The sequence below is a fragment of the Amblyomma maculatum genome, chromosome 3 (genome assembly GCF_055883805.1).
Source record: "Amblyomma maculatum isolate TAMU_Amacu chromosome 3, ASM5588380v1, whole genome shotgun sequence".
In the NCBI taxonomy this organism is placed as follows: Eukaryota; Metazoa; Arthropoda; class Arachnida; order Ixodida; family Ixodidae; genus Amblyomma; species Amblyomma maculatum.
The window spans coordinates 211,045,164-211,067,479 of record NC_139346.1 but is presented as its reverse complement, the minus strand read 5'-3'; the positions used below and the strand labels follow the sequence as shown (position 1 = coordinate 211,067,479).

Sequence of the window (22,316 nt, the reverse complement as noted above, 5' to 3'; positions counted from 1 at the left end):
TATTTCTCTTAACGGCCTTTAAAAAGGGGTATTATATAAAGGGTTACAATTAGTTACCATCATTACGCACTTTGCCATGCTGGAGTGACTCAGAACAAGAAAGCCGAGAAACAATAATTAACAATAAAAGCAGTGCTACTTGTCACATTCACTGCATTTAAATAGAGAGAAAAAGTGTACAAAATATTGGGACAGACATACAGTATAACTATGATTTGAATATTTAAGAGGAACATTAGTTTCCGAGCCAAATTTTATTTGGTGGCCAATAATATGGTAATTAAGCCTGGAAAATTGATTTAACCAAGTGAAATAGGAATCTTGCACTTTTAAGTGATGTACAGTGAATCCCGAATATACTGAACTCAAAGGGAATAGTTCGATGTATTGTTCACTCGACGTATAAAACATGACAACAAAGGAGACTATTTGTGCGCCCATGGTAGCAGCGCAATTTTCGCACCGCAATGACAGCAACGGCAGCGCTGAGCAAGCTAGGGTGGCTAGTGCAGCATTCAAAGTGGCTGTCGGGCAATTGAGCAAGGCCCTTTGCAAAGTTGCAGTGATCGAATTTTACAGTTTTAATGCCACTGAGAATATTTTCGAGTGTTTTTGGACACCAATACTGCCTAAAAAATGCTCCCTGTTTAAGGTGGCCATATACAGCATGCAAAAAGTGTTAATGACAAGAACCTCGCGGTGAAGCGCCTGCCACAGTGAAATGAGCATGCGTACATGTGATGCTTAGCTTAACAGAGTATTTTATGCCTGCTTATGAGCACTTAATGTCTGCAGCCTTGATTGATTAACGTGATTTTTACACATGAAAGCAGCAACAGTGAGACTAAAGCTGAAAGAATATTCCCCAACAGAAGGGAAAGTTGGGCAAGTTGTAGGCTGTTCATGATGATTAGGTGGGCGCTATCGAATACAGACACAGAGAAGAAAACACGGGACTGGTGCCTTTTTCACAACTGATTTATTGGGAAGGAAATGAAGCTCATTATTTATGAAAGGCATTGAACAGAAAGAAAAAGAAATGAAGATCAAAATCTGCAATGATAGCCAATTTCCCTCTTCGACAGTGAGAGCGAAGGCTTACTGACACAGCTTTGTTTCCTTCCCAATAAATGAGTTGTGAAAAAGGTGCCGATTCCATGCTTTCGTCTCTGTGTCTCTGGTTCGATAGCGCCCATCTAATCACCTTGAAATAATAACTGCTCCTTATTGCCTTCTTAGAAGCAGCAGTATATTTATTTGCATTTGCCACTAGTAGCTTGTGTAGGTTACGGAGCTGAATGCCCCAAAGTGAGCAAGGCTATGAAGGACACCGTAGCAAAGGGATCCGAAAATTTCGATGCCTGGAGTTCTTTAATGTACACTGAGATCGCACAGTACACAGGCGCCTTGCCTTTTGCTTCCATCAAAGAGTGGGTGCTGCAGCCAGAATTTGATCCCACGTCCATGGGTTCAGCAGTTGAGCACCGTAACCAATAAGCCACCGTAGCAAGTCTACTAGCAGCTTGTGAAAAGGCCGTTCAGTTCAAAGACAGCTAGGCAAGTGCAGCTGCCAAAATGATTTCACTGAACCAGTTTGACGCAAGCATGGGGGAGGCAGTGAGAAAGCAAGTGCTCAATGATAAGGCATTAATCAGAGAGCTCCTTGCTTTAACGAACTGAAGTGTTACCGCCCATCACGAGACGCTCTAGAATCTTACCTACTGTAACACTGCTGCCCGTACATCAGTACTGCATTTTTCTTTGCATCAGATCCCCTGTTTATATCATGCTTATGTTATCTGACCACTCGCTGCAAAATCTGACTTCTGCTGCACTCTGCGCATGTCTTGCGAAACCATGCATAACTAGTAAAATTCACAAGAACATGATGCAGGACACTAAAAGCCACATACCATAGCAAATAAACTTTAGCTTTACTGTCTACTGCCTAGTTATTATCATCCTTTTCCTAGCTTTAGTTAACATTGAGGCTTACTGCAAAGCTGTTCAAACCTGGGAAGGAATGAGTAAGAAGAATCCCACCAGGACAGTGAGACATAGCCACAATCTAAATCTGTTGGCACTATGTTCACTGTAATCATAAGACTCATGTTTGAGTGTCCATCACCGCACACCTCCCGATATCACATTCCATACTACAGCTACATGCCTCACATTGCACCAAGATCCACACTCGGAAATCAGGCCACTAAACTCTCCACCTGGCATACGTAAGCCTTCATGCCAGCTGAGTTGTTCTTGAAAGTCTCATTTGCACAAGGTAAACAATTAAGTATCCAGTGAATTTGAATATATCTCGGGGTACGGATCTTTTGTTCGTTTTAGTTGTTTCAAAAGATATTTTTAGTTCCTGGAGAGTGTGTCTCCCTGTAGGTGCGTTGGACAATCTCTCGTATTGGCCGATCTTGTGCACTTCGATTTGCTCTTAGAGTGTGTTATGTATGCCCATTTTTAAGATTTTCGTGGTTGGTGTGAATCTCGGCAGATGTAGGACTGCCTTGTACGTTTGTCTTATTAAGCAGTTGATCTTTTCCTTCTCTGCTTTAGAAAGGTTGAGGTACAAAAGGGGATATACAAAGCGACTCAGCATGAAGGCCTGGAACAGTTGTCTGAGGTCTGCCTCCTTCATTCCCGCATGCTTGATGGCGATGCGTTGAATAAGACGGTTCATCTGGTTTATGCATGCCGTGAGGTTGTTGATTGTCGCTGTGTTTTTGCCATTGCTTTGAAGGTGCATGCTTAATATTCGAATTGTTTGAACTTCGGGGACTAAGGTGTTGTTTACGTAGATCTCTATGGGGATAGGAGTTGTTCTTGCAGATTCTTTCAGTTTGTAGTGCATGACCAAGAGCTCCGACTTTATCGGAGAGCAGGAGAGGCCTATCGCCTCCGCCTGCTCCGAGACAATGTCAGCTACCGCTTGCAGCGTCTGCTTTATGTCGCCATCACTCCCTCTAGTCGTCCATAGCACGATGTCGTCCGCGTAGAGGGAGTGCGACAGGTTCGGAACTCGCTCTAGGAGTCGAGTCATTGGTATGAGTGTGATATCAAAAAATGGGTGAGAGAACCGATCCTTGCGGGGTGCCTTTGCTGCCCAGTTTGAAGGTGTCCGATTTGAGTTTGAGCTGCCCGAAATGTATCTCCGCCATCCTATTGGATAGGAAGGCTTTGATATGGTTGGTTGGTTGGTTTGTGGGGTTTAACGTCCCAAAGCAACTCAGGCTATGAGAGACGCCGTAGTGGAGGACTCCGGAAATTTCGACCACCTGGGGTTCTTTAACGTGCACTGACATCGCACAGCACACGGGCGCCTTGCTTTTCGCCTCCATCGAAAAGATGCCGCCGAGGCCGGGATTCGATCCTGCGTCCTTAGGAACAGTAGTCGAGCGCCGTAACCACTGCGCCACCCCGGCGGGGTGAAGGCTTTGATATGGTTGTGGGTACGTTCGCCTCCGTCCAAGTTTGAAAGTGCTGCCGTTATGGCCTCGTGTTTGACATTGTCGAAAGCCTTTTAAGTCGAGGGCCAAGATTGCTCTCGTCCCTTTGTTATGCCCTGCGCTTACCATGTCCTCCGACAGCCGGAGCATGATGTCCTGCGTGGAAAGATGTGGTCTAAAGCCTATCATGGTATTAGAGAAGAGTTTGTGTTTGTCCATATGGTATTTGTATGCGGTCTAGGATGACGTGTTCTAGGAATTTGCTTAGGCACGATGTGATGGATATGGGCCTCAGGTTTTGAATTTTCAGGCTCTTGCCCGGCTTTGGGATGAAGGTAACTTTCACGGGCCTCCAGAAGGCCGGCAGTTCCCTTTTTCCCAGCAGTTGTTGAAAAGTTTGGTGATTCTTCGATCGAGGTGTTGTCAAGATTCCTAATTAGCTTATTGGTTACCCCGTCAGCTCCCGCTGCTGAGGAAGTGCGCAGCTGGTGCAGCACCGCCCTTACCTCCGCTACGGTGATCTTCTCGTCCATTTCTGGATTTGGCGACCTGCTGTATTTCAGGAGTTCTTTTGACACGGACGTGACTAGGTACTTGTCTCTGAGCGATTCGAGGAGTCTGTTGTCCTCAAGTGAGTGCGTGTATATGATTCGACTAATGTTTTTGTCGTGCGTCGATTTGCAGTTCTCCGTGTCTAGGAGGTGTCTAAGCAGGTGCCTTTGAGCATGTGTCTGAGCATGTGTGTGTGAGCATGTGTCTTTGAGTCCGAGCTTGCCGCTCATTTGGTCGCACGTTTGGCTCCATTGTTGTTTAAGCAATTCTTGCGCATGCGATTCCATGTCTTTGACGAGGCGCGCAATTTTAAGTTTTAAACGCCTATTATTCTTTTGTTTCATCCACCGCTGCTGGAGGCTTTCATGCGCCTGCCACATGTGTAGTAGTCTGTTGTCCACGGGCTGCGTTTCCGCCGTGACCCGTACTGCCTCGGTCACAGTTTCAACATGTTTTTCTAGCAGTTTTAACCAATCTTTGAGGTTCTCTATTTTACTCGCTTTGTTTTGCATTCAAACGAGCTAGAATTTATCCCAGTCTGTGATTTTGATTTCTTTCCTTCCCTTTTTCTTGAGCGACGTTGCCGGGATTGAAGTTTCAATAATGTAATGGTCGCTGCCTAGGCTACACGCTGTGTTTTTCCACTGCCCGTTTCCCACGTTCTTACAAAGCGTGAGATCCGGGCTAGTGTCAGCTTGCATGCTGTTGCCTATTCGTGTAGGTTGTAGCGTGTCGTTTAGCAGTGTTAGACCTTCGTCCTGGATGTAGTTCCAGATTGCCGTGCCTTTCTTGTTAATTTTGTACCCCCAGGTCACGTGTCTGGCGTTGAAGTCACCCACAATAATCAGTGGTCTGCATCCACTAATTTTGGGAGCTTTGCCTATGGCTTCTATTACTGGGGGGTGTTGCAATTTCGGCGCACTATATACGTTTAGAATAAAGAGACTTGCATTTCCTCTTTTTGTCGGTATGAGTTCCACGAGGAGGCAGTCTGCGTCCTTCGTATTAATTTTGTGCTCAACAGCCGTTACATTTCTATGGGCCAAAAAGGCTGCGCGCGAGTTTTCATAGGTTTTATAATTTCTAAGCTTTACCTTGGTGTTGGTTTCCTGAAATGTGACGACGTCCGGGATTTCCGAGACACTCACATTCTGGATGTGGTGCTGCAGGTTCTCCCGCTTTTGGTGGAAACCCCTGCAGTTCCACTGTTATACTCTGATTTCCTTAAGGTTTTTCTGCATATTGGAGCTCTGCCCGAGCGCGTGACGCTGGGGCTACGTCGACCCGGCCTTCACTTGGTAGCGTGCAGAGACTCGGGGTTGAAGTAGGATTGAATCTTCGAAGTTGGTGAAATATGTACAAGCAGGTTGTCCACAAAGCAAAACAGGCTTACAAAACAGGATTCCTGGAAACAGGCTCACTTAGAGCCATTGGACCATCACCACATATTCACAATACTTTTCCATGCCCACAGGCGAACAATAGAGCGCGCAAATGCGGATGCACGGTCGTAACAGCCTCCTCCCCCGCCAGAAGAGTCACGGAGGGCAGCAGTCGCCGCTGCTGCATGAAGAGACGACTTAATGGCCTGCACGTGAACGCTTGAAGCTCGCTGTTGCTTGTCGCGTTGTCTTGATTGTTGAAGGTCAAATTGCTCGAGCTGTCTGAAACTCAACCACATGTCGAAGCAAGCACTCGGCTCCCGTCTGAAGAGACCAGGTTAAAAGAAAACTGCCATTGTTGTTCGAGAAAAGCCCACTCTCAAGACGTTCAGGACCCACGTATTCCTAGAAAACCAAACGTGCTGCTTTACATAGCCACACATATACAAGCGCACGAAAAAAAAAAAAAAACCTGATTATCAATTTGGATACATGGTGAGGAACATCTCGGACCGCTTAGAAAGAGCGGCTAAGCGCGTCCGCATTCCCATTTAATTTCCCCTTTTTGTATCTTATGTCAAAATTGTACTGCTGTAAAATCAAGCTCCACCTAAGAAGGCGACTGTTCTTCGATGTCGCAGTTTGCAGCCAAGCCAGGGGACAATGGTCCGTCTCTACGATGAATTTGGCCCCTCCAAGATAGCACTGCAATTTTTGAATGGCCCATACAATGCAAGCGCACTCTTTCTCTGACGCGCAATAAGCCCTCTCTCTAGAACTCAGTTTTCTGCTCAGGTAGAGCACGGGGTGCTCATTACCGTCGTCATCTCTCTGGCAGAGAACAGCACCTAGCCCTCGATCACTGGCATCACACTGGACCGTGAATTCTCGGGCATAGTCTGGAGCTCGCAATACCGGACGGCTAATCAGCACAGCCTTCAGGTTTACGAAGGAGGCTTCCTTTTGTTCGTCCCAGACTACATTTGTCGGTTCTGTCTTGCGGAGAGCGTCGGTCAGAGGGCTAGCCAAAGCTGAATAGTTAGGGATGTAGTGATTGTAGTACCCAGTCAGACCTAGGAATGCTCGAATTTCCGTTTTCGTGCTCGGCCGCGGATAGTCTGCTACCGCAGAAATCTTAATCTCGCTGGGTTTCCGGAAACCCTGACCTACATTGTGACCCAAGTAGTCCACGGTCGCCCTTGCCAGGCAACATTTCTCGGCCTTTACGGTTAGTCCAGCTTGACGCAAAAGGCTCAGTACAGCTCTTAGATGTACCATATGGTCCGCCCATGAGTCGGAAAAAACCGCAATGTCGTCTAAATAAGGCACCGCGAATGTTTCACACCCCTTTAAAACCCTATCCATGAGTCGGGAAAAACAAAATGGAGCATTTTTGAGCCCGAAACTCATCATTGTTGGCTGGTAGCTGCCCGTCGGAGTGACGAAAGCCGCGTATCTGCTGGCGCGTTCAGTGAGCGGTACTTGCCAGTATCCTCGAGTAAGGTCCAGCGTAGTCACATATGCCGCTCTACTGACCTGTTCTACTCTCTCCTCAATATTCGGAATAGGATACACTTGATCCCTGGTGAGAGAATTTAGCTTTCGGTAGTCTACCACAGGCCTAGGGTCTTTACCTGGAGCTTCTACTAAGATCATAGGCGAAGCATAATCGCTTTCCGAGGGTTTTATTACTCCCAACTCCAGCATGCGAGTTACTTCCCTATCCAGAATTTCTCTTTGCCTTGGAGAAAATCGGTAGCACCTTGATCGCACTGGCACGTCTGAAGTCAGCTCAATATCGTGCTCAGTCAAATCAGTCCTGCCTGGCCTGTCCACGAAGCAGGCCTCAAACTCTGTTATTATTTTGCCCAGATCGGACAGCTGGGATTTCTTTAGTTCTAATCTCTGCTCCGTCTTTTTGAGAAGCTCCTGAGCGTTGCTTCCTTTTCCGCTGAGGCAAATCCCCCATCTCCTCGGGAAGGTTTAACGTTAGATTTACCACGGTTTGCTCCATAGCTAAGTCCTCTCGGTTTTCACTTAAAAGTCTCGTTAGATTACTAGACGCTGGCGGCAAGAGGTTACTCCCAAGGACGTCCTCATTCCGCGTCTCATCAAGATCACTTTCAAGTTGACTTATTTGAGATGCCTTGCTCTCAAAGTTTTCTGACCCACTGTCTTCCGCATCGACCACTGTTTTAGCTGTCGTTTCCTCCGCGGTGGATTTTTCTGGAATTAGCAGTGTAGCTAGTTCTCGCGCCTTTGAACGTGTTAAGGCTGGCACAACTCTGTCTCCGAAAAGGATGCCCCTCTTTCGCAGTAGCATATCCGATTTGTTGGAGAACAAATACGGATAGCACTTAGGAAGCTTTCCTGAAACGGCAGCCTCGGTTGTTAACTTGCCGAAAGGGCCCTCGATGACCACGTTCGCGATTGGCAAGCACACACTCTGTTCCTCCACTACCTGGCGGATCCACGCACACTGTCCTGTATAGTCGGAAGGCGACACATACGCCGGATGGACAACATCCATCGTTGCGGCCGAATCGCGCAGTACCTTGCACGGCTTCCCGTTGACTACTAGGTCATGCAGGTAGGGTTCCAAAAGCTGCATGTTTTCATCGCAGTCACTGACATACGAGAAAGCAATCTTTTCTTTCCGGCAGTTGACGGCAATGTGACCCTGCTCATTACACCTAAAGCATGTGAGCGGCTTCCTAGCCTCAAGCTTATTCTTTGTGTTCTGCGCGTTGGTCACTTCCTCACTTTTCTCACTGCCGTCCTTTCTAGGGCGTTTGCCTGAAGAAGCCTTCCTTTCTTCGTTTGCAAATCTAGCAAAGTGCCTTTTCTGACGGTTATTCACACTCGACTTGGAATTGCGGGGCCTAACCACTACTGGGTTGCTGAATTGTCGGCGCGAAGCATAGTCCTCAATGAGTTCGGCAGCTTCAGTTGCCGACTTAATGTCGCCTCGGTCCTGTAACCAATTTCTTTCTTTTTCTGGGAGGCAGTTATAAAACTGCTCCAAAAGAATTCGCTCGACTACAGCATCCCTCTCACTGTAGGAATCAGTGCTCTTTAGCCACTCGCCCAAATTGACTCTTAAATTGTACAGGAATTCAGGGTAACTCTCGTCCCTGGTCTTACTAGCTTTCCGAAAACGTTGTCTGAACGCCTCGGCGCTAAGCCTATACTTTTTCAGAAGGCAAGCCTTGACCTTCTCGTAGTTGTCCGCGTCCTCCTTGCTAAGCCGCGCGACAACCTCCGCTGCCTCGCAGGGCAGAACCGTCAGTAATCTCTGAGACCACGTGTCTCGCTGGAAGGACAGTTTTTCGCATGTTCGCTCAAAGTTAACCAGATACAGACCGATATCCCCTGATATCACATATGGCTGCATGTACTTTGACATCTTGAAACCTGCCTCCTTGTTGAGAAGAGGTACCGCTAGCTGGGGACAATTGCCCGACCTCTTGCTCAACTCTAGTTCTAATTTCCGGAGCTCAACTTCTAGCTCCAGCCTTTTTGCTTCTCTCTCAATTTCACGCTTCTTTTCCTCTTTTTCCCTCTCAAGTTCACGCGCCTTTTCCTCTTTTTCCCGCTCTTTCTGCTGTCTGAGCTGCTCCTCCTTTTTTTGGGCGATGAGGTTCCATGCTTCACTGAGCTCCTCATCATCGGTTCCCAAATCAGTGATTGCCTTTATAATCAAAGGTTTTCGTGCCAAACCACTTTTATCAATTCCCAATTCCTCACACAATTGCAACAGTTCCGGTTTCTGCAGCTTTTGTAGGTCCATGATCGCTCCGAGTGTCGGCTACTTCCAAAACAACTGTGCAAACTACCAAACCTAAAGGCGTTTCCACACTCTTTTTACCAGTTCTAAAATCTAACCCTGTTCTAGAACCTGGTCCACATCAGAAGAAAAGCCAAGCACTCACCCACACATGCGATCGATGTTCCGAGCTGCTCTCTTGTTGGCCGATTGTTGCGCCTGCTTGTTGCTTGAGATGCCACCTCCGATCACCAGATGTTGTGGCTTGCAGATTCTGATCCACCTCGAATCACCAGATGTTGTAGCTTGTAGATCCAGATCCCACCTCCAGTCATCAGATGTTGTGGCTTGTAGATTCAGATGGGTTGGGTTCGGAAGTTGTTGAGCCTGCAAGGATTTCCACATGGTTCTTGAGCTGGATTTGCATAATGGCCACTGTAGCCTCCGTTTGGCTGAGCCGTGCTTCAAGGGAGTCCATGCGGCTGTTTAGCTGCATGGAAAGCCCAACTATCTGGCCTTTTATATCGGCTCTGTTTTTCTCAGCGGTTTTCGTGATCTTCTCTTCCAAGCTAGCGTTCGAGCTTTGTATGAGTTGAATTATGTCTTTGAGGGTGGGGTTCTCCGACTCTGTAGTCATTTCCCTGGTTCGCTTTTTAGCCGGGGGGCTGTTACGCTGTGGTGAAGTGGCTTGCGAGGACCTCGCAGATGCGGGTACCGAGTTGTTTGGGTCCCATGGAGTATATTCTATCGAAGGGCTCGGAGTCTCCTTTTGTGTGGGGAGGGGTGGAGATTTCTTTTCTGGTTTGAAATCACCGTCTTAACTTCACCGATCGCCTCGTTTTACTGGTGAATTATTGGCCTGAGCTCCGCCATTTACCCTCTGTCTCTGTCTTGGGAGTTGTACTGCAATTTCCGGTACACCTGTTTAGGAGGGCCCTCTTTGCTCTCAGCTCTCGGTAGGGGCGGGAAGGAGTCGGATCGGCCTCGGCTCCTCTGGTTTCTCTAGTCAATAGACTTGGATCTGCTCCGGGGCTTCGTGTTGTCTCTGGTTGTGATGAAGTGGTTGTCCGTGCAGCCGCGCTTCGTTGAAAACGGTGGCTGTTTTTTTTCCTTGCTGGGGGTTCCCGGGTCTCTCAAAACGCACCCCTTGCATTTCTTCGTTCCAGTGTATGTAGTGGTCTCCACTGCATAGGATGCATGTCGGTGTGAAATCTGGTTCTTTTTTTGCCAGGTGCTCCTTCCTGCAGAGGCCGCATAAGTTCGTCCTTTCTCTTGGTCAAACTTCAGCCCTGTGGCCAGCTTGTCGGCAATTAAAACAGGCTTCCACTTTTGCTCTGAGAGGGTAGCACGTGTAGAGCCCTCCGTAGAATCGGATTTGCCTGGGCACTCTGTTGGTCCCGGTGAAGATAACAGTGCCGATGCCATGCCTAGCCGCCTGGTGTTGGCAACCTGGCAGTCCCTCAGGGAATCCACGAGGAAACCCACGAGGAAATCCTCAAGGACATCACTCAGTGATGTCCTTGAGGATTTCCTCGTGGGTTTGGTCGTCCAGTGCGTTGTAGACGATCACCTTGACGGCTTCGTCCGGGGCCGCCACGTAAACGCTGACCTGGTACATTTGGTCTTCTATTTGCAAGTTTTGAAGGTTGACATACTTGCTGGCTCTCTCTCGCAACGGGAAGCTCACGGTGAATGAATTATTGGTCGGGTTTATGCATACTTGGTCTTGCTTTCTGGCAGTGGCGAAGTCTACTTCGCAGCCCTGGCAGACCTTCTGCAGTAGGTTGTTGGCGGTTTGGGAGCGGAGGTCAAGTCCTCCTTTGGGTCTGAATATCACTATATAGTCCTCTGCCAGCAGGCGTGGAAGCGGTTTCCTCTTCCAGATTGGTCGACGCTTCGGGGAAGACGTCTCCAGTTTGACGGTATTGCCGGTGCCGTCTTTGGGTGTAATATCACACGCTGATGTAGCGTTTGTTTTCTTCGGGTGCACCCGGTCCTGGGCCTCGAAGGCGTGGGTTCATAAATCGGGGTTGTGATATTCTTCAGGAGGAATATCTTCCCCTTGCACGGTGTACTGACTCGATTGGCTAGACGTAGACCGGCACCAGCAGTGGGTTCCTTAGTTGTGCTAGGACTAAAAATAGGCCTAGCTCGACCATATGCGGCTCGAAAGCAAAGGTACCCGAAAACGGGCTAAAATTGGTGGTTCCTCCCAAGAAAGGTGACGGGAGGGTACTAGGCACCCTTACTGACCTCGGTAAGAAGTTTCCGGGTCCTTTAGGTCCGTATGTTCGCCCAGTGATGCGCAAATCTCCGGAGCCCATGCGAAACACGTCCGCACTGCTCGGTGGCAAGATGGTGATCTACAGGCGCTTCACGAAACACCACTATAGCATCACAAAAAAATTCGTTTCATCAAAACGAACGAAATTAAGTATGCAGCAGTCGCGCATATATGTTTACGTCCCAGAAGGTTTATTACGGTCGCGCGGTCACAGCTCGCCACTCGCGGCGCACACGCGCGACACTCAATCACGACGTCGGCGACGCACGGTCGCGAAGTCTACGATGCGCGGCCCGTGCGCACACGCTGCCGACTACTACTCACAGCCACGCGCCGCTGCAAACCATGCCGGCGATGTGCGGTCCGCCTGCCTCCGCGTACAGAATGAATGGGGGCGGCGACATGCGAGAGGAGGAGAAAACATTTATTTACAATGAAATGATTTGGGAAAAGGAGGTGTGTATGGTTGTGGACCTGAGTGACAGACCCTATTCCGGGACTCCATTGGCCACCGCCGCTGCCCGAGCTCTCTGGACCAGGGCACGCTGGGCCTCCAGGTCCGAGCTGGACAGGGCCACCTCCCAGCCCTCCCTAGTTGGCTGTTTTAGCCGCGCGGCGCCGTAAACTGCTCGCAGATCGCAATCGCAGAGCCAGCGATATGTCCGGTCCGTGCGCACCCGCCCCGTACGCCACCGCCAGCTACGGCGGTTGCGACGTCTGTAGTTTAGGACCACACGCCGCTGAAAGCTTTTCGCAACTAGAGTCACTCAATAATTTTCAGAGTACCGTGATTCTTTTTCTCGCGCCACTGTGCCACCGATGTCAGCATGGGTCACGTGGTGCGCCGCGGCCCGCCTTCGCCATTCAGCTTCCAAACAGTCACAGCGTGGACGCCTTTCACCGCACAGCGTGTGCGGAGATTGCTGTATTTTGCGTCCGTGTTTTGTTGCTCGTGCTTTTTTTTTCTAGTAAGAAGTACTTGGCGGCATAATGCCGGGCTACAGAGCCTTCGGCTGCAGAAATCTGCATGCGACCGGAAAGATTTTTAAGATTAAAGCCTTTCTAGGCTTGCTGGTATAGCGAAAATGTGTGCGCATGATCTGTGCGCTTGTGTTGCTAGCAAATAGCGGACTTGTGTGGAGGGAGATGAAGAATAAAAACGATTCATGAGGTAGGTAATGAAAAAAAGTTATAGACATCGATATGGTTAATGACTAATGATAATGACTAATAATGATGATTAATAATGACTTGCAATGACCAGTATGTCAAACTACGACTTGTAATGACCGCAACTGATTGGAAATGAGTAAAATGCTTTGCGATTATGGTATTGACTACAATGACGACATAACTCATCATGACTGCTAATGAATATGAAACAACCAATACGACAAACGATGGCTTGAATTGACCACAACTGATTGGAAACGAGTAAAATTGCTTAGCTTTGAGTGGAAATGACGAGTGAGTAGGTATGACTCATCATGACTACAAAACAAATATGTCAAACGACAACTTGAAATGCTCGGAACTGTTTGGAAATGAGTAACATGACTGCAATGATTATGAAATGACCAATATGACAAACGACTTGTAATGACTGCAACTGATTGGAAATGTGGTAATGGTACAGTGACTTGGCATGACCCATCATGACTACAAAACGACCAATATGTGAAACGACTTGAAATGACCGCAACTGATTGGAAATGAGTAAAAATGCTTAGCTATGAGTGGTAATGACTACAATGACTAGGTATGACTCATCATGAATACAAAAGGACGAATATGTGAAACGACTTGAATGGCTGTAACTAAGTAGAAACGAGTAAAACTTGGCAATGAGTGATAATGATTTCAATGACTAAGTATGACTCATCATGAATACGAAACGACCAATAAGTCAAACGATGACTTAAACGACCTCAATTGACTGAAAACGAGCAACAATGCTTAGTGAATTAACAGTGATAATTGATTACATCAATAAAGGTGTTTAACAAGCAAGCACGAGTGAGCTTGCGTCAAAGTGTGTGCACACGTACGACGACATACAGTTTGTTAGCATCTTCATCGCCATAAATAATCACTCAATGTGATCATTTACGGCGGTAATCGAGGAAGGCAAGAAAGTGCGAGTGATAACGATACCATGAAAATCACAACAGAATAGCAAAGTGTCGGATTAATCGATAGAGCTTTTTGTCGGATTAATCGATAGAGCATTCCAGTCCTGCATGAGCACTGGAATGATCCTCATGCAGAACGCCGCTCAGCCTTCCACACAAGCTTACCGTTCACAGTTTGCTAATTCTATATACCGTTTCTAAAGTGTCTACGATGCTCTTCAATGCAATGCACAGGCAAATGTCCATGCTGCTTTCAAAATGCCCTCTACATTTGGCTTGAATATAGTCCTCGAGCAGTTGGAAGCTTCATGGCCGCGCCGGTCATGGTTGCTAGTACGCGATGGGACCTTCGCGGTACTCTGAAAATTATCGAGTGACTCTATTCGCGGCGTGAGCCCGACAGAAAATCGTGACGTCAGCGGGGTGCAGAACACGCGTTACCACAAACTGCTCGTGATGCGTACATACAGAGCGGCTGGCAATTGTGGAGTCAACAATGTGCGGGCAGTGCGTAGTGCTCAAGGTTGTGGTCGCAGTTCACGTGCTCAGATCATCTGTAGTTGCGCGGGAGAGTGTACGGACCATCCGGCATTTTGCACATTGTACACAATGCACTCTGGCCGGGAAATTTCGCAAATTCGTATCATCTGGAAATTCGTATCAACCGGATTCGTATCACCAAGATTTTACTCTGCTCCCAGTACAAATATAAAAGCACGATTACCTCCATGAAAATTAAGGTGCAGCCAATTTCCGTGTTTTCTACAGCGCAGGCCACGCAAGAGCAGCCACAAGCGTTCAGTCAGCTAGGCTGGCTTCCCCACACAGCAGTGTCGCACTGAAAACAAGCGTGCTAGATCAAAGCCCAGCCTCAAGCGCGCTGGATGTGCATGATACCATGAGGTTTTACAGTGCTAACACTGCCAGCAGGTGCCCAAGGCCATGCAGCCAACCCAGCTCTATGCACCAAATGTGATAGTGAGAGCTCCCTTAGGAGAAGCGGCACTTTCTAGGGGCTAGTATGCAGTTCAATATATAAATTATTCCATCGAATAGGACTTTGATAAATATGAACACTGCTATATTTTTGCATGGGATATTCAAAGAAATAATCTGACAGCTCGATATAAGCAATCATTCTATATATTTCAGTTCGATCTAACGTTGACTGACTGTACTAAGCTACAGGCACGTGAAATGTCAGGAGTAGCACTAACCGAGCAGATGCCTGGCACATCCAGGGAGCCTTGCACCTTCCCAAAGGACTCTCCTGTGTCACCGTCAAAGACGTCGATGCCCCGCACGGTGTCAGTGGCACAGAAGTTTTTGTCTGGGTAACGTCCCACAACAATGAGGTTCTCCAATGGATGCCAGCTGGCCTGCAACAGCAAAAAATGCTTGAAACTTGTGGGGACTCACCTTGCAACTGCATGGATGTACAGTTGTGTCCAATGCAGGGTTAGGGGCTTTCCCACTTATCTTCAATGAGTACTACCAATAGTGCCAGCTGCAGTTGCGAATTTCTTGACCTGACTTATGGTGGCAGTTAGGCCTGATTGGTGCAATACAGCTAAACACTGTGTGAACACTGTGTGACTAACTAGACACAAGTGAGATACACCAGCATGTTTATCTTGTGTCTTGCGCCTCCCACGTTGTTTATACGCTGCTCATATCCTCTGGCCACCAGTTCTCTTACACCTCCTATGTTTATTTTCACCTCGAATCCATCATGTTACCAAATATCGGCAATTTGTCCTCCATATTACATGCCTACCAGGTCTATTTCTTCTTCTAGGGTTACAAGCATCCTTCATGCTAGCAGGTGAGCGAAAAGCTAAGAAAAGCTTAGCTAAGAAAGCTAAGAAAAGAAAGCTAAGGAACAGAAAATTTTCAACTGAGCTATACGCAACTAGACTCAGTAGCTACTGAAATAACTGATTCAGGTTCACAGTTCTGTATTTTTGTTGCAAGAGCAACATTACGACAGGTTTCGGCCCGTCGCGTAGTCCGTGGCCGCAGTCACAAATGACCTTGAACAGCCGCAAAGAAGACGAAGAACGCTACTCGGTCACCCGCAGCTGATGCTTTCGCTCCACATTCGGCTCAGCAGCATTGAACTATTCTCATTTTTTGTTGAAAACACCAGTGTTCCACTATAAAATAGACAGGGTCATTAGCAGCCAGTGTGTGCAAAACATTTGGTGCACTTTTTGATGTCAGGTGGTGGCTCTGGTGCTCCATATGTCAACGGTAACATGCCTTGATGCTCTTGTTCCTGCTTTCAGTGTGGAGACACCCTTTATACCACCCTGTAATGCCATTTCCACCTAGAGGGTAAATGATGGGTCCCACTCAATGGTATTGATCTATTCACAATTTATAGCATCGCCTCATCAAGAAACATCAAATTTGCAGAATTCCATGCAATAGCCGTAGCATTCGCTTCCAGACATTCCGCCGCTGCACTGCACTCAATACAGCTGAATGGGAAAGTGGGATCCAACGTGTCGCCGGAGAGAGCGATGTCTTTACACTGAAAGTGGTGGTGCTGACCATTATGGCATATAGTCAAAGGTCGTAAAGGGCTTCCGTGGAGTTGGACAAAAGATGATACAGAAAATGATTGGGAAAGCCAGATGGAATTTCCGAAGAATAAAGACATTGAAAGTGGGAATGCAGTCACCACGGTCATCAACTAGGATTATAATGCGACGAAGATTTGAAGACCTGTGATAGGTATGCACTGCACAAAAAAATCCACATACACACCTGAATTGGTGTGAGGTGCTGGAACTGGCGGTGTGGGTGGGCAATCACCAGTGGCTCCTGCCAGGCAGGCCCTCGGTACACCCGCAGCTCATTCTTCTGGTCAGTGGTCAGCAGCGAGCTTCGGTCTGATGGGCTTAAGTAAGCTGCATGGGCATCAGATAAGCAGTCTAGTAACACTGCAACACTCGTCAAGCGGCTGTGAGTACAAGAAATGAACATCCCTCGGCTAAGGTAGATCTTGGGACTGGCTCTGAGCATTTGGTTCTGAGCAGTACAGTAGGCCTCCAGCAATTCTCAAATTCTGAGCTGCATTCTCATGTTCAACTTATTTAGAACACTGGCAAAGCATAGTCAAGCCACACAGCATGGCCCAGAAGGAAATCTGGAGAGCTGTATATTCTTGCCAAAGGTTGTATAGCATTTTGATACAATAAAATTTGATAGCCTTTCATTTTCCAAAGCTAAGAAATGAGTACAGGAGAATTAGGCAATTGGGTGTACATTTGGCAACATTTTTATGGAATGTTACCTGTCATATATTTTTTAATCATGAATTACAATAACATTGTGTCCACAATAACCATTCACAGTGGGAAAATATCAAATCAAATCAAATTTATTTTCCAACAAGTGGATGGTTGCCTGGGCTAAAAGCTGTACAAACAGCTTGACGGCCCAGGAAACCAGTACACAACATAGCAGAAGCAAACAGCAAATTCCAGAAGTTCACTAACAATTTGACTATGGCATCCAAAAGTGTTATACAATGCATACGTCACTGCAGCACGACAAAAAATAAAGAAGTTGATCAATAATAAAATCAATGAAAAAAGCTCAACAAAGCAGAAAGTTCGTAAAGGAGAGTACAATATATAAAGTAAGAACACATGTATGGATAGCTTATATTTTTTTTTTTTTTTTTTCGAAGAGTTTGCCACAAGGCATAAGTCGAGAAAGGGGGAATGGGATGCAGGAGATAGAAAGTTAAAAGAAGGAGTGCAGTCCAGTTGTGCTTATGAATTCGAGAAGGTTGGCAGTATAGCGATTGTCCATTGGTCATAATCACTATCGCGATTCCACCGTAGGCCCACCTTCATGATTATCCGTTGCCTGATGGGCGTTGTTGATGGACATGTCCACAACAAGTGGCGCACATCGCAGACGTCAGGTGGAGTGTCACAGTGAGGGCACCTGTCAGTCACTGGTAGGTCTTTTTCCCGCCATCGATGTCGAACAGATGGGGTCAGAGCCGCCCCTGCCCGGATCTGGCGCACTGTCACCTCCTCCTGCCGAGTAAGACTACGGGGGAGAGGGTGCGAACACGGAGGAATGAGAGCGCGTGTTCGGTGGCGCAGAACTTGCGAATCGGAAACGTGGGACAGGAACGGATCTGGGGAAGAGGGGAAGGTGGTGGATCGTCTGATGTGTTTATATGCGTCATAGCATCTGCTTGTATGTTATGTGGATCGCGAGCATGGCCGCGAATCCAGTGTATGCGAATAGGACATGGGTACTTTGAACATAGCAAATGTATGGACTGTGTTATTTGGAATGTGCGTCGAACGGCCTTAAGCTGTTTAAGGGCAGTGAGAGAGTCTGTGTAAAGATGAACTGCATTGAATGTAGGAACTGGTGGGAGGGAATGTATAGCATTGTAAATTGCTTGGAGTTCCAGTGCCAGAGGGGTGCACGTATCTGCGGTATATGTCACGTGAGTGTTGAGATGCGGATGAGAGGGACTATACACGGCAGTAACTCCTCGCTCTGCAGTATGTGATGCATCGGTATATAATATGCACCCTTCAGGCAGATGTGCGGATAATACCGACGAGGAAGCAGTGGGGCGATTGTCCGTGAGCTGGCAGTACGACCATGGAGGTAGTGTCTTTAAATGATGTAGTTGTAAAGACTGCTTGCGAGCTCTGCTTGCCATCCGCTGATCAACGAGTTCAGTGAGCGTATTTAGCTGGGCATACTCCTGAAGTACGGGTATGGGTGTTAGGCGGGGGAGGTACATTATTGCACGCATAGCCTCACGATTGATGGCCTCAAGGGAGTCCCACTGTCTGCGGGTGAGACGTTGAAACTGTGCCTGGTATATTATACGTGGCTGGAGGACAGAGCGAACAAGCTGGCGGGCCGTGTGAGCACGCGCGCCGCCAGAGCGCATAGCTATGCGACGAATGAGACCTAAAGTAGCGTGAGCGGTCTTACGGATGGCTGTCAGCCACGGTGTGCCAGTCCCAGAGGAATGTAGAAGAAGACCAAGAATGCGAACGGTTTGTACCTGAGGAATTGGGATATTATCTATCATAAAATTTATATTGGGAGCTTTCCGTAAGCCAGCTTTATTTCCAATTCGAATGAAACAAGATTTTGTATGCGAAAGAGTTAGGCCCAAAGGAGGGAGGCGAAATGTCAATACATCCAGCGCATGCTGGAGGGCCGCCTGATGGACAGACGTATCTGGGTGACAGCACCATAAGGTTATATCATCGGCATACGCAAGCACCCGTATAGAAGGGATGGCCTCTAGGGCTCGAATAAGTGGAATGAAGGCCACATTAAATAAAGTAGGGGCGAGAACGGAGCCCTGGGGCACTCCTCTGTTTGAGGGGAAGTGACCAAAGGGCTTTCCATGGACACGCACACTGAATGTTCTATTTGTTAGAAAGGCGTGAATGGCGAGGAGAAACCTGTGAGGAAGACCAAGAGTTTGTAGGGAGGCAAGAATGGCTGAGTGAAGGATGTTATCATATGCCTTTGTTATATCTGTAGCGATCACAGTTCTAACAAGATGACTGTGCGGAGAGTGGTGAAGCACGTCAGCAGCCAAAGTAGCAAGACCGTCCTCCGTTCCTATATGCGGGCGGAAGCCAATTTGGGATTCTGGATAACAATCATGGGATTCCAACCACCACGATAAGCGAGTGGCGAGAATGTTTTCGTAAAGCTTGCAGATTGTTGGCGTCAGGGAAATTGGACGAAGGGCCGAGAGAGATACTGGAGGATGACCTGACTTCGGTATTGGAACAACAATAGAATGCTTCCACTCGTCCGGCATGACACCAGAATGCCACACGTCATTGAATGCATCAAGCAGGGCCTGCAAAGCAGTCCCTTCCAAGTTGCGGAATAAGGAGTTAGGTATGCCGTCGTGGCCGGGAGCAGAGTTAGATTTGAGGCGTTCAATGGAGGCCAGCAGCTCTGCCATGGTTAGGTCAGAAGTAATCTCATCGGGGGGTTCGGTAACCGGTAAGCAAGGTGGAGAAGTTGAGGTGGAATCATAGTGGGGAAAAAACTGTCTGGCCGCCTGTTTTGCAAATGTGTCCTCATCTACATTCATAGCAAGGCGAATGCTCTCTGTGTAATCAGAAACTTGAGAAGAGCGCTCCATGGCGTGAAACACTCTCCAAAGTTGTCGATTACTCTGCTTGGAGGACAGGCGCTCACACCATGAAGCCCAACGTTGCCTTCCTAGACGCTTTTCATACCGCCTCGCACGCGCGGTAGCCCGGTGAAGAGCGGGGATAGCCGATGGGTCATCGGGGTTACGAGCAGCATAATGATCTGCCTGGCGACGCAGAGCCCAAAGATTCAGGAGGTGGATGTCCGGGTTTGGCTCGTCTTCATTTACAGTGGTGGTAATCGTGTGGGACGCAAGAACAGCAGAGAGAGTAGACAATGCTGATGATGGGGTGAAATCAGATAAGCGATTGTCTGCGCGTACAGAGTCCCAAGATGTTATTCGTACGCTACGGCGTATTTTACGTATCCGCGAAGGAGTGAGAGAGATAAAGATAGGACTGTGATCACTACCCCAGGTATCTGGTTCAACAGCCCAATGAGGGCTACCAGGGCCTAACCACCAAGTCAAATCAGGTGAATAAGGCCCACCTCGTGGACGGGTAGAGGTATGCGGGTGGTTTAAAAGGTGAAAAGAATTATCTGAAAAGCTTCCCTGGATGTGTGCACCCCTGGGAGAATCCGATGGGTAACCCCATGAGGTGTGTGCACCATTGAAGTCTCCACCGACTAGAATAGAGATACCCGAGTAGGTAGAACGCAGAAAACGAACCCATCCAAGATTAGGAGATGCGGAACCAGGACGGCCATAAAAGGAAACTAGTATAAGTGGCGTGCGTACAGGCTTAACTAGGAGTGCTACCACCTCTTGGCGTGTGTTACACCAGCGTGAAAGGTCGATCGGTGTGTGGGGAACTGAAGTGTGAATATAAATTGCAGATTTACCTGGGCTGTGGGAAGAGGTGATGCAACGGCGATCAGGAATGGAAGGTGAATGGTAAGCGCAGAATCCTGAAAGGCGAGGAAGTGAGTTATGCTCTTGAAGTAAGAAGGCCCACGCCTTTAGCTTTTTGTCGCGAAGACGGATGTTCACTTCAGAGGCCTTATTCGCAAAGCCTCGACAATTCCACTGCACCACCAGAGACAGTGCATTATCCATTGCGAGGCCGAAGAGCTTCTACGATGAGGGAGGTCACCTGCTCCATAAGGGCTAATATTTTATCCACTGTCGGGGTATTCGGGATTAACGTGTTGTCTGCACGTGATTGTGGTTTGTTGCTTAATCGAGGTGATTCATTTGAAATCTTATCACGAGGTATTATAGTTCTTCGAGAGGGGTGAGAGCGACGCTGTTCTCGGAGCTGGGTGAGTTCGTCTAGACGTTGGCGAGCCTCTGCAATGGCATTGTCTAAAACAGCGTCTTCATCTGCGGCATCCACATGTGATTGGTGCACTGGCCGTTTTGGTGTACCATTTGATCCACGAGGGTGGGTCGCTTGTGCGTATGAACCATGCTGAGAAGACGCATGATGAGCAGGTGGGTCAAGTAAAGGAAGTGCAGGGAAGTCGGTTTCTTCACATGTAAGAGCAGCGAAGCGATTACTTGTAGGAATATCTTCTTTTCCAGGCGGCTTGCGCGACGGCCTCGTTCTCTTCTTCTTTGGACAAGCGGGGGAGCGCATGTCATGGTCCGCCGATTTGCATAGGGCACAAAGCGCTATTGGTTCATTCATGTCGGCCACAGCTGCCGGATTAGGGCAGGTATTTTGCATGTGCCCTTCTTTATGGCAGTGATAACAAAATATACGACGAGGTCGGAAGGGCTGTGGTTTGATAATCGCACCATAATAGGTTAGGTACTCAGGCAAAGTCAGCGGGCCTTGTAGAGTGAGTAGGTATGAACCCCTGCGCCCCAGAGGCCGTGCTTGCAACACTGAGTGAGTTGAACAGCGAATGTTTGCTCGCACCTCCTCAGAAGGACTTCTGCTGTCAACATGGTAAACGACGCAGCGGAGGTGTCAGGGCCAGAGGCAAAATATATTTGCACTGGGACATGCTCATTCGCATCCAGGGGAATTTGAGTAACTGCACACATTTTCTGGGCGTCCACCAAGGATGGCAAGTTCACCGTAATGGTGTTCGATGGGCGATGGACGACAAATCCACAGTAGTTAGTAGAACCTAGAACTTGGTCAATTGTGGCTTGGACACACCGAGGAGGGATAGTCGTTATATCAAAGCGCAATGTAGGCTTGATGGTGACGCGGAACGAGTTAGCAGCAAGTGGAAGCGAGGCTCGACTCACTGGCGGCATCTGTGGTGGTGTCAGGGGCTGACACGCTGTAGTTGGCCTTGGAAGGGAAGACTGAATCGGTGCGACGGGCACAGTTCCTTGAGGGAGGGTTACAGGCACCGAGGCGGCGGTGCAATCCATGGGACAAGCCGAAGTCGTTCCATCCGAAGACGAAGCAGACTGGGGGCATGTAGGCGTTGATGATTGCGTGGACGTGGATGTTGCGCCAGGTTGTAACACAGCGGAAATCCGCACACCTGTCGTCGGCGGAGCAGAATCCATGCAGGCGCGTAGCCCAGCCTCGCTCGGCAACGCCGAGCTAAGCCTAGCCTGCGCCTGAGGGATCCGGTTGGACTTTCTTACTTGAGAAA

The 22,316-nt window shown here is 48.2% G+C and overlaps 1 protein-coding gene across 2 annotated transcripts in view; it reads right to left on the bottom strand.

Annotated features, from left to right (window-relative positions):
• Positions 1-22,316, bottom strand: part of LOC146197624 (DNA damage-binding protein 2-like) — a 52,047-nt gene that overhangs the window by 6,459 nt on the left and 23,272 nt on the right. The window contains exons 6-8 of one of the 2 annotated variants that reach the window (XM_084599531.1): positions 16,347-16,489; positions 14,792-14,953; positions 11,725-11,809 (exon numbers count right to left, since the gene is read on the bottom strand). In XM_084599531.1, coding sequence (XP_084455657.1) covers positions 11,759-11,809; positions 14,792-14,953; positions 16,347-16,489 — 356 coding nt within the window. In that variant the 3' untranslated portion in view covers positions 11,725-11,758. Of the gene's footprint in view, positions 1-11,724; positions 11,810-14,791; positions 14,954-16,346; positions 16,490-22,316 lie in introns of those variants that run through there. The other variant, XM_084599530.1, reaches the window with a different exon arrangement.